The sequence below is a fragment of the Salmo salar genome, chromosome 09 (assembly GCF_965601325.2).
Source record: "Salmo salar chromosome 09, fSalSal1, whole genome shotgun sequence".
NCBI lineage: Eukaryota > Metazoa > Chordata > Actinopteri > Salmoniformes > Salmonidae > Salmo > Salmo salar.
The window spans coordinates 154113674-154125875 of NC_138299.1; the positions used below are offsets into that span (position 1 = coordinate 154113674).

A 12202-nucleotide genomic window follows, 5' to 3' on the forward strand; every position below is an offset into this window, starting at 1 on the left:
TATGCTTACACCCAAAAAAGGCACAAGATAAACTGTAGGATGAACTGTATGAAGTCAACGTATTCAAGTTAATCATTTTCTGTAAATAGTAGCCATAGATACAAAAAAGAAATCCACTGAAAGTCCCTCTCTGCTCCCTGCTCTCCGCCTCGCTTTGCCTGTCATCCACAGGTCTGCTGCCTCAGAGAAGCAGAACCACCCGCCACGCACACACCTCTCTCTCCTTTCCAACAGAGAGAGAGAGAAAGAGAGAGAGAGAGAGAGAGAGAGAGAGAGAGCGCTCCTATTGCGACAGTCAGAGCGCTCCTCCTCTCAGCAAGGCCGACACCATCCACAACCAACGCCAATGTCCCCTCCACCCCCCTTCTTCTCCCTCTCTCGCTAGTTGCTCCCTCTATCTTCACTTAAAGCTCCTTCCAGTGACGTCTAAAAAAGAGCCGACGAAAAAATAGACTTTGCTATGATCCACAGAAGGTTGGCGCATCGGACAGAACTGGGAAGCTTAAGCCAAGGAGAGTGCAGTTTCGCCTGGCTATACTGTTGAACGTTCGTAAGTGGAAGCAAGCAAACAAGCTGAGGACCTGCATCATAAGCAAAGTGGATAGAAAAAAGAGAGAACATTGCATTCCAATCACGTCTTCATTTTCTCTCTTTGCCTGAGCCACAGCGGTAGGAGAGAGAGCGAGGGACATAGAGAGAGAGAGAGAGAGAGAGAGAGAGAGAGAGAGAGAGAGAGAGAGAGAGAGAGAGAGAGAGAGGGGGGGGGGGGGGGGGAGAGAGAGAGAGAGAGAGAGAGAGAGAGAGAGAGAGCAACGGGGAAATCTCGGCAGGAAGAGAGGCAGAGAAGGAAAGAGAGCGATCCAACAATCTTTAAACTAGTGCTGTTTTTTTCCCGGATGCTGTTAAATTGCAGTGCCAAAGTAAGGTGAGTGGTGCGTGTGTGAATATGTGTGTGTGTTAATGCGTATCCTTATTGCATATAGCTAAGCCACGGACGTGGGAGGGAAAGGAACGCACTCGTTGATGGTGAGAATGGAGCAGAGGAATCTGGCTATCCTATCTGATCAATGAGCATTTGTTTCCCACATTCAACGGTTTCGAGCCGATGTCACGACGACGAAAGCACCTGCCTAGCGCTCGGCTCGCATTTCAACAGCTTCTTTTCCCTTCCTTATGTACGTTTCATTTCTATTCCCTTTACGTTCCCACGTTTGTTTCGTAATTCAGGTTTGCAAGTTCTTTGAGATACAACAGATATTGTCAATGTATTTATTTCTAATTTCATTGTGTTTTCCGTATAGACTATCGTGTCCATAATTGAACCTATGTTTCTTTAATGGATGTAGCTGCCCTGTGATAACAGTCTGTGGTTTGGTCAGGGTACAGGGTTTGATTGCGTTATGCTGTATGGATGTGTGCGGCTCATTCCTATGCATCTTTTTCTTGTCTCTCCTTCTCTCCCTCTCAACAGCCCATAACGGAAGGCACGCGGGACAGCTCACCTCCCCCGTTACACGGGCACCGTAAAAGCAGGCGATGTGAAGTTGGTTCCCATTAAACTGAGTAGGTACCCCGGAATATAACAGCTAATACCCAGGAATATAACACTTTACCAACCGCTGTGGGACGTGGAAATGCTAAACGATCGGAAAGAGTAAGGGAGAATACGTTTTCTCTCTTTTTAGTGTTTTTCGGATTTTGTTTTATTTCATCACCACCGGTTTAATGGACAGCGGCTTCAGGACCTTTGTGTGTTTTCCATGGGATCTCAGCACCACGGACAGCGCGTAGATTTGCAATACAAGCCAAACGGTGGAGGCAGAGCACTGGGAACATACAAAGTGCGCTATTCATCGTAGTGTGTGTGTGTGTGTGTGTGTGTGTGTGTGTGTGTGTGCAGTTTTTACACGAACAGCAATGATGGTAAAGGGAATCGTTTCATAGGTAGTAATGTGTCCTAAAAAAAAAATGACACGTTTTTTTTTAAATGTAATTTTCTTTTACAATGACCATGAGGACCGGGGGCTAAGGGCATTCACGTGCGGGGAGATGACAAATCCGTTATTTGGTATTTTTCTCTCTAGCCCTTGAGCAGCTGATGTCATCTCCGTTCATCTATAGGATATCTATATATGGAGGTTAGGCTAAACATATCTTATTCTGGTAGGCTATGAACAATCTGCAATCAATTTGTTCTCAAACACTTAACCCGGCAGCTGCCCCGAAGACAATGATATGTAATCTGTTGTCACTTGAATTTTATACCCGTATAACAAATAGCTGTATTTCCTAAGGTTGTTTGATTAGAACACTGCATATTGCCCAAACATCCTCTTGTTCTCTCTGGTCCGTGCCTTGAGCCCTGATGACAGCTCTGTCCCTATCCCTAGGTTAACAGGGGTATAGTGATTAATCTGGCGAACACACACAAGTGAACTCCAGTGTCTGATTTTCCGGGAGAGGTTTGCTATGTTTTGTATTAAATACAGAGAGATCACCTCTCCTCTCCTCTCCAGCCTTCCACGGCCACCTGCTGTTGCCTTCCTTCATTTATTCATTGAGATAAGCATCTCCGAGTTTGATTTATGGCAACCTTAGGCTAGTGGTAGATGCTCATAACGTGAAATATTGTGACGTTAAACAAGGGTGTAATAGGGAGATTTGTAATTGTTTTAGGTTGGTGTGTAATGAGTTAAACAGTGAGTGGGCTACGTTGATACACCAATCTCACTGTATTCATTCATTTCCATGTGCACCTTCCATGAGACAGCAATACTAACGGTTTCTCTCTCTGTCTCTTTTTCTCCTCTTTTTCACACTCTTCACCCCGCTGTCCCTGTGCGTGCGTGCGTGTGTGCGTGTGTGTGCCCCTTCTCCCTCTCCCTCTCTTGTCTATGGTCTCAGTGCTGTGAAGTGGCTTGCCATAGCCGTGACTTCATCAGGTCTCAGTGAGGATGCTGTGGGTTACCTTGCTGAGCACCATTGCCTTAGGTTGGACCACCCCGATCCCACTGCTGGAGGACTCGGAGGAGATCGACGAGCCCTGCTTCGAGCCCTGCTACTGCGAAGTCAAAGAGGGCGTATTTCACGTCCACTGCGACAGCAAAGGATTTACAAATGTCAGTCAGATCTCCCAGATATGGACACGGCCCTTCAAACTCAACGTGCAGAGGAACTCCATGAGGAAGCTGTACTTCAACAGTTTTCTTCACCTCAACAATGCTCTGTCCATTAATCTGGGGAATAATGCGCTGCAGGACATCCACGCCGGAGCATTTAACGGATTGGGAATTCTGAAACAGCTGTTCCTCTATGAGAACAAACTAGAGGTTTTCCGGAATGACACCTTCCTGGGTCTTGAAAGCTTGGAATACCTGCAAGCAGACTATAACGTCATCAAAAGGATAGAGAGCGGAGCCTTCAGGCACCTCCACAAACTCAGAGTACTCATCCTAAATGACAATCTGATACCAGTCCTGCCCAGCTACCTATTCAGGTCGGTGTCACTAACACACCTGGACCTGAGGGGAAACCGGTTAAAGACTTTACCATATAAGGGCACATTGGAATATGTGGGGCGGAGCCTGATGGAGATTCAGCTAGAGGAGAATCCATGGATCTGTGAGTGTGATATAGTTCAGCTAAAAACGTGGTTGGAACGGGTTCCCTACACAGCACTGGTCGGAGAGATCACCTGCGAGTACCCCTTCCACTTGCACGGGAAAGACTTACGTGAGATCAAACGCAGTGAGCTCTGTCCATTACTTTCAGACGCGGAAATCGAGGCCAAACTGGGAATCCCCCGGTCTCCGTTCAACAACGAGAACACGTGGCCAACGAAACCGTCCTCCATGCTGTCTTCGTTCCACAACACAGCATCGTCTGTGGAGTACAAAGAGAGACATGTCAAACCCACCAAACGGCCCAGGCCCACCAAAAACCCTCCCACACCTCGTAGTCTCTACCCCGGCCTGAACCAGCCCCCAATAGCTGGCTACCAGACCCGCCCCCCCATCCCCATCGTCTGCCCTTCTGGATGTACCTGCAACCTCCATATCAACGACCTGGGGCTAACGGTCAACTGTAAAGAGAAGGGCTTTCATAATATCTCAGAGCTCCTGCCCAGGCCTCTCAACGCCAAGAAACTTTATCTGAGCGGAAATCTGATACAGAAAATCTACCGGTCTGATTTCTGGAACTTTTCCAGCTTGGATTTACTACACTTGGGGAATAACCGGATATCGTACGTCCAGGAAGGGGCGTTTATCAACCTTCCCAACCTGAAGAGTTTGTATCTGAATGGGAATGACATTGAGAGGCTAACTCCAGGTATGTTCCGGGGCTTACAGACGTTGAGTTATCTTTATTTTGAGTATAACGTTATTCGTGAGATCCAGCCGGCGTCATTCTCTCTCATGCCCAGCCTTCAGCTTGTTTTCCTCAATGACAACCTCCTCCGTACTCTCCCGACCGACGCCTTCGCAGGCACCAGCCTGGCGCGACTCAACCTCCGCAATAACTACTTCCTGTCCCTGCCTGTGCGTGGCGTTCTAGAACACCTGCATTCCATCGTCCAGGTGGACCTTCATCAGAACCCCTGGGATTGCTCCTGTGACATCATCCCCCTCAAAACCTGGATGGAGAAGCTGTCCTCTGTCATCATGGTTAGGGATGTCATCTGTAAGACTCCTGATTTTGCCTTTGGGAAGGATCTGAGGTCGCTGGATGCTGAAGTCATCTGTCCAGAGCTGAAGTACTCATCCGGACCTTCCCCAGCTCTCCTCCCTTCTGATGATATGATCACTGGTAGCTCTGGTCTGGAGGAGGCTGTGGGGAGGGGGCCGGTGCCTCTATCAGTCCTCATCCTCAGTCTTCTCGTTCTGTTCATCTCAGCGGTTTTCGTGGCGGCGGGCCTCTTCGCCTTCGTCCTGCGGAGACGGAAGAAGCTGCCCTTCCGGAAACGCTCTGAGGTGGATCTGACGGGAATCCAGATGCAGTGCAGGATATTCGAGGATCCGCCGAGACAGACCAGCAGTGGAAGCATAGGCTCACCTGAAAAGCCAACCAGCGGACACACACATACTCACACACATGGTCACGTTGGCCACACACACACTCACGGTCACGTCTATGATTACATTCCTCACCCTGTGACGCAGATGTGCAACAACCCCATTTACAAGCCCCGGGAGGGAGAGGTAGGGGAGGGTGAGGGGGGGCAGTTTGCAGAAACAAAAGAGAACAACAGTAATTACCGAACCCTCTTAGAGAAGGAGAGGGAATGGACCCTAGCCATGTCTAACACACAGCTCAACACTATTGTCACGGTAAACCACAATACAGGGGATATATCGAGTTTTCACGAGAACAGTGGGCTGTGTCCCACCGTGATTGACAGCCAGAGACCCACGCCAACTGTCGGCTTCGTAGACTGTCTGTATGGAACGGTGCCGAAGCTAAAGGACATGCACGTTGCACATGCACACCCGCCTGGTATGCAATACCCGGACTTACAACAGGACGCACGTCTCAAGGATACGTTGCTGTTCACAGCAGGGAAAGGCTGCTACCCTGACCCCTCCCAAAGCGATTACCTCGAGTTAAGGGCCAAACTCCAAACCAAGCCGGATTACCTCGAAGTACTGGAGAAATCATATCGGTTCTAACGCACGGAGAATAGCATAAGCTACATACAAACACACACTCTCCCTTTTCCATACCCCAAACGGAACAAAATCACGGAAGAAAAACTAAACAAAAAAGCAGCATGATATTAAAATAAAATATTATATTACAAAAAGTTTTCCCCCAAAATCGCTTTGGAGGAAAGGCCATTCTCAGATATTCAATGAAGTGCCTTTTTTCAGAGTAGCCAGCAATGTTATCATCCCTTATTTTTATATGGAACGGATTGGTCTATATGCTGAGGAGAGTGAGAGAACAAGAAAGGGGAGAGAGACACCGGGAAAAACACAACATCCGAAAATATATCCCATCAAACTGAACCCTTCGTGAGCTCTCAAACGGTGGAGTGGAGTAACCCTATGCGGGAGCTGGATGTCTCCACTGGGCTCGTGTTTCTGTCTCGCTATCGTTCAGGTGGATATATAAACGCCCGGGTGCCGTGCACATGAAGTTTGTAGGAAATAAATAAAACATTAAGAAAATAAATTGCAGTTTGCTGCATGCACTCGATCCATTGCAGTGGTGAGGGATTTACTCAGAACTATCACTCACCTATTAATAGAGATACTGTAACACATTACGGTTCAGTGTTCTATTTAATTTTATATATTATTATCATTATTATTATTAAAGAGGACTACTATATATATGGGTGCAATTCTCAAGGACGTGCTCGCCCAAGGATGAAAATAACATTTGTGAATATATTATATGATGACGCTCAAGGTTTTCTGGAATTCCACGCACTTTCTTAAGAACCATGCATCGGATTATCTATCTCATCGACACTAACGGCTTTGTAGGGGGCACTTTTAATGTTTTCTCTCTCACAAAGATTTGAAGAAAATATGTGCATATATTTATTCTGTAATTTCAGTGAACATTTTATTGTAAAGGTAATGTTAAATCAATGTATAGTGAATATGCGTCTGGTATAGCCTTCTTAATTAAAACTCTTATATGAAATGAAAAGGGTGCTACCACGGAACGTTTGTGAAGAACGTAGAGGTAACATGTTTGGTATGGTTCTATACTGTGCTGTCTGTGCATAGCAGAAAAATACACTGACATCTCTAGTGGCTTGATTACATTTTTAGTTGTGCTGCTGTGGCCAAGAATATGGGCATTTGCTGCTACTGTGCAATGGTAGCTTACTTGGGGTAGGCTGAGTCGGGAAGGCGTGCAACTTCGATAGTAGCTGGCGATGCCAAAACAAAAAGAGAAAGAGAGGGACACGTCTTTGAGAGATGCAGAATTGAAAATGTGCCAATGAATGAATCAAGTTTTGTCCGATGGGTAATATAAACGCACCATTGTGTTCTCATTTCATTGTGACTGTTTTCACATGAAAATTCAACGAATTATCTCAAAAAAAGACCGCGAGTCTAAAGGACGCACTTGAAGCTCATTCGCTGCAGATTGACATTAATGTTGTCCACACGAGGGAGACAGAGAGCCGCTCAGATTACCAGGTTAACAATACTGCTGGTCTGTGACACTATCGCCAGACTGTTCTCTAATCATTAGACGGCAATACGTTGAATCCATGACCAAATGAAATACTAGGCCTGTACATTAGTCTGCTATATTATTTCAAATTTAAATACAGTAATCAGCAAGAGAACATTACGTTTGCTTTGTACTATTAATGAGATCACTAGGATTGGAGATATCCTGTGCAGATAACATAATGCTTCTTGTTATATAAAGGTTTTTCTATATCATCATGTATTTGTGAATGTCCTTAAAGAGGGAGAGCACACGTGACAGGGAAATGGGTTTCAAGCAATGTCATTCAACTCAAACCAATCGATAATTTGACATTACAACTCATTTAAAGGCCCAGTGCAGTCAAAAACGTGATTACCCTGTGTTTTATATATACAGTATTTCCACTCTATGAGGTTGGAATAATATTGTGAAATTATGGAAATTATGATAATGCCCTTTTAGTGTAAAAACTGTTAAAAAAATGTCTGCCTGAAATTTTAGCTGGCTGTGGTGGGATGGAGTATTGGCCAGACTGGTGACGTTAGTTAATAGACCAATAAGAAAGAGGGTTCCAAAACTCTCTGCCAATAACAGCTAGTCAGTTTTCCCCTCCTGACTCAGACCATTCCCAGACAGTCCTAGCAAAATTATTATTGTTCTTTGCTTAGAAGCTATTTTTGTTTCTTATCGACAATTTTAATTGAAAATGTAATTGTTCCCTAGAAATGGTTTGATATTGATATAAATATGGACCTTTAAGATGTTACTTGTTGGTTGGGGTGGAGTCAGAAAATGAGTTAATTGAATCAGACAAGGACGTGTTTCATTTTGCAGGAAAGTAGAGTGATTTTGAAGAGATATTAATGTTGAAAGGAATGTCGTTTTCATCGTTAATCCACATGCCTTCTTGAGTTTATTAACTAGTCATCAGAAGTACAAGACTAACCATTTCTGTAAACTATATGTTTATATCATAGTCATTGTCTCCCCCCATTTGACAATCACTCACTCACTCACTCACTCACTCACTCACTCACTCACTCACTCACTCACTCACTCACTCACTCACTCACTCACTCACTCACTCACTCACTCACTCACTCACTCACTCACTCACTCACTCACTCACTCACTCACTCACTCACTCACTCACTCACTCACTCACTCACTCACTCACTCTCACACACACACCAAATAAGTATACATATTGAGGAGCAGGCCTTCATTATTAGCACTGTAGCATCACTTTAGGCCAAGGTCTAGAATATTTACCCCCCCCCCTCCCCTATACACACTGTAGCCCCCAACCTAACCCCCTTCCTCCTCTCTGACCAGCCTAGCCCCCAACCTAACCCCCTTCCTCCTCTCTGACCAGCCTAGCCCCCAACCTAACCCCCTTCCTTCTCTGACCACCCTAGGCCCCAACCTAACCCCATTCCTCCTCTCTGACCAACCTAGCCCACCCTAACCCCCTTCCTCCTCTCTGACCACCCTAGCCCACCATAACCCCCTTCCTCCTATCTGACCACCATAGCCCCCAACCTAACTCCCTTCCCCCTTTCTGACCACCCAGCCCCCAACATAACCCCCTTCCTCCTCTCTGACCACCCTAGCCCACCCTAACCCCCTTCCTCCTATCTGACCACCCTAGCCCCCAACCTAACCCCGTTCCTCCTCTCTGACCACCCCAGCCCCCAACCTAACCCATTTACTCCTCTCTGACCACCCCAGCCCCCAACCTAACCCCTTTACTCCTCTCTGACCACCCCAGCCCCCAACCTAACCCATTTACTCCTCTCTGACCACCCCAGCCCCCAACCTAACCCCTTTACTCCTCTCTGACCACCCTAGCCCCCAACCTAACCCCTTTACTCCTCTCTGACCACCCTAGCCCCCAACCTAACCCCTTTACTCCTCTCTGACCACCCTAGCCCCCAACCTAACCCCTTTACTCCTCTCTGACCACCCCAGCCCCCAACCTAACCCCTTTACTCCTCTCTGACCACCCTAGCCCCCAACCTAACCCCTTTACTCCTCTCTGACCACCCTAGCCCCCAACCTAACCCCTTTACTCCTCTCTGACCACCCTAGCCCCCAACCTAACCCCTTTACTACTCTCTGACCACCCTAGCCCCCAACCTAACCCCTTTACTTATCCCCGACCAGAGGGATATGGGTTACTGATTGAGGTCAGCAGTTTTCTGCATGCACTTTGTTTGATTAAAGCAAACCTGAATTATTCTATTTTAAATGAGAAACAAAATTCCATAATGATCCACCTTTATATTTCTGTGATTCAGTAAGGTGACACGGCCCCCTATTTTGATTCATGTTTTATGGGGCTTAATTTATTCTCTGTTTGGTTCTGATCACAAATGCGCTTGTTGATTAAGTTGTAATAAATCCTGTTGTTATCCTACTCATATCTCATATCTTTTGTAAAGCCATACTCTGTACTCATGGGTAAACTACATCTAGGCTTTAGGAGGAAGAGGGTTCATCATGATTTTGTAAAGAAGGTAAAGTGTTTGTTTGCTGTTCTCTGGTGTTCCCTTGTGTAAAATACCGTTGTGCTTAGCAAACAACTGTGTGTCTTGTTAGAATAACCTTACTTCACCGGGGTGTCTCTAACGACCCTCTTCTCAGAGAGAGAAACACGGCAAGACAGGAGGAAGTTATTACAAGTACACTTCTACCCACCACCTCACTCTACATGTTGCTGCTGTAACTTATATAATGGCTTTTCAAACACAGAATTATGTTACGCAACCTGTGTGGTCAACCTATGTTCTGATTGGCTGAGTTGCTGTTGAGGGAGGGGCTGTGCTGAAGGGATTTGATTGTTCCCTATTGATGACTGTGTCCTCCAATAACCATGTATTTACCCTGTCCCAAATCCATCCCAAGTCCCTATGTCCTCATAAAGATATCTGCCTTGGCTCAGTTGCATTGATGCTGTAGAGAATCAGAGTGGGGGCATTGACACATTCTGTAACAACCAGCCTTCCTCCATATCTGGATCATTGAGGGAAACAAAGCAAAGATGTAGCCTTCGTGGTATTTTGCTAGTTCTGTACTTAATATATTATCAATGCATTATCCTGCTTGACTGGATGGATAGTTTGATTGACTTATTGTTGATTTTTGTTATTTTTATTTTGCCTTTATTTAACTAGGCAAGTCAGTTAATAACAAATTCTTATTTTCAATGACAGCCTAGGAACAGTGGGTTAACTGCCTTGTTCAGGGGCAGAATAACAGATTTTTACATTGTCAGCTCAGGGATTCAATCTTGCAACCTTTCGGTTACTGGCCCAATGCTCTAACCACTAGGCTACCTGCCACCCTTGCTGACTTTGAGCTGGTCTTGGCTGTACTTTGTTGGTTAGCACTGAGTCTGTACTAGTCTTTGTTGTTCTGTTGCATGCTGGTGAGGTGGTGCGTCAATGTGTGTGTGTCACATGTGTCGTGTGTGTGTGTGTGTGTGTGTGTGTGTGTGTGTGTGTGTGTGTGTGTGTGTGTGTGTGGCTACACTATATATAGAAACGTATGTGGACACCCCTTCAAATTGGTGGATTCGGCTATTTCAGCCACACCTCTTGCTGACAGGTATATCAAATCGAGCACATAGCCATGCAATCTCCATAGACAAACATTGGCAGTAGAATGACCTTACTGAAGAGCTCAGTGACTTTCAACGTGGCACCTTTTCAACAAGTCAGTTCTTCAAATTTCTGCCCTGCTAGAGCTGCCCCGGTAAACTTTAAGTGCTGTTATTGTGAAGTGGAAACGTCTAGGAGCAACAACGGGTCGACAATGAAGTGGTAGGCCACACAGGCTCACAAAATGGGACCGGCAAGTGCTGAAGTGCGTAGCGCGTAAAAATCGTCTGTCCTCAGTTGCAACACTTACTACCCAGTTCCAAACTGCCTCTGGAAGCAACATCAGCAAAATAACTCTTCGTTGGGAGCTTCATGAAATGGTTTTCCATGGCCGAGCCTAAGATCACCATGCAAAGCGTCGGCTGGAGTGGTGTAAAGTTCACCATTGGACTCTGGAGCTGTGGAAACACTTTCTCTGTAGTGATGAATCAGTCTTCACCATCTGGCAGTCTGACAGAAGAATCTGGGTTTGGTGGATGCCAGGCGAACGTTACCTGCCCCAATGCATAGAGCCAACTGTAAAGTTTGGTGGAGGAGTATTAATGGTCTGGGGCTGTTTTTCATGGTTCGGGCTAGGCCTCTTAGTTCCAGTGAAGGGAAATATTAATGCTACAGCATACAATGACATTCTAGACCAAAAGGCCCTTTCCAATTAAAACATGACAATGCCCCCGTGCACAAAGTGAGGTCCATACAAAAAATGGTTTGTCGAGATCGGTGTGGAAGAACTTGACTGGCCTGCACAGAGCCCTGACCTCAACCCCATTGAACACCTTTGGAATGAATTGACTTTGGAAGCCATGCCTAATCTCCCAACATCAGTGCGCAACCTCACTATTGTTCTTGTGGCTGAATGGAAGCAAGTCCTCATAGCAATGTTCCAACATCTTTAAAAAAAACATTTATTTCACCTTTATTTAACCAGGTAGGCCAGTTGAGAACAAGTTCTCATTTACAACTGCGACCTGGCCTACTGGAAAGCCTTCCCAGAACAATGGAGGCTGTTATAGCAGAAAAGGGAGGACCAACTCCATATTAATGCCAAGGATTTTGGAATGAAATGTTCGACGAGCAGGTGTCCACATACTTTTGTTCATGCAGTGTATGTGTTGAGGTAGTTTGTGCACACTCAGGCTTTCCTGGGCATTTCAAACCCCTTAATTAGCACAGACACGATCAGAGACACAGCTAGGGAACAAGGGAGGGAGGGAGTGGAAAAATGTGGAAAATGAAGAGAGGGAGAGGAGGAGGATAAGAGGGAAAAGAGAGGAGAAAATAGGCTTAGACAGGGATGTCGCCACACCGAGTCTTCAGCAGAGGATTGTCGAGGGTCTGCCACATGGAGAAAGAAGGGATTCTGTCTT

At 46.0% G+C, this 12202-nt stretch overlaps 1 protein-coding gene across 2 annotated transcripts; it reads left to right on the top strand.

Moving 5' to 3' along the window:
- The first annotated feature begins 381 nt into the window (after positions 1–381).
- On the top strand, positions 382–9595 carry LOC106613212 (SLIT and NTRK-like protein 3). 2 transcript variants are annotated; one of them, XM_014215244.3, is made up of 3 exons: positions 382–925; positions 1472–1563; positions 2905–9595. In XM_014215244.3, exon 3 carries the CDS (start codon positions 2955–2957, stop codon positions 5664–5666), a length of 2712 nt encoding a protein of 903 aa, XP_014070719.1. In that variant the 5' UTR covers positions 382–925; positions 1472–1563; positions 2905–2954; the 3' UTR covers positions 5667–9595. The 2 variants fall into 2 exon arrangements, with proteins under 2 accessions (XP_014070719.1, XP_014070720.1); XM_014215245.3 differs by lacking the exon at positions 382–925 and adding an exon at positions 932–1175.
- The last annotated feature ends 2607 nt before the right edge of the window (positions 9596–12202 follow it).

Coding starts and splice junctions, on each gene's coding strand:
- LOC106613212 (XM_014215244.3), top strand. CDS start 2,955: ATGCTGTGGGTTACCTTGCTGAGCACCATTGCCTTAGGTTGGACCACC.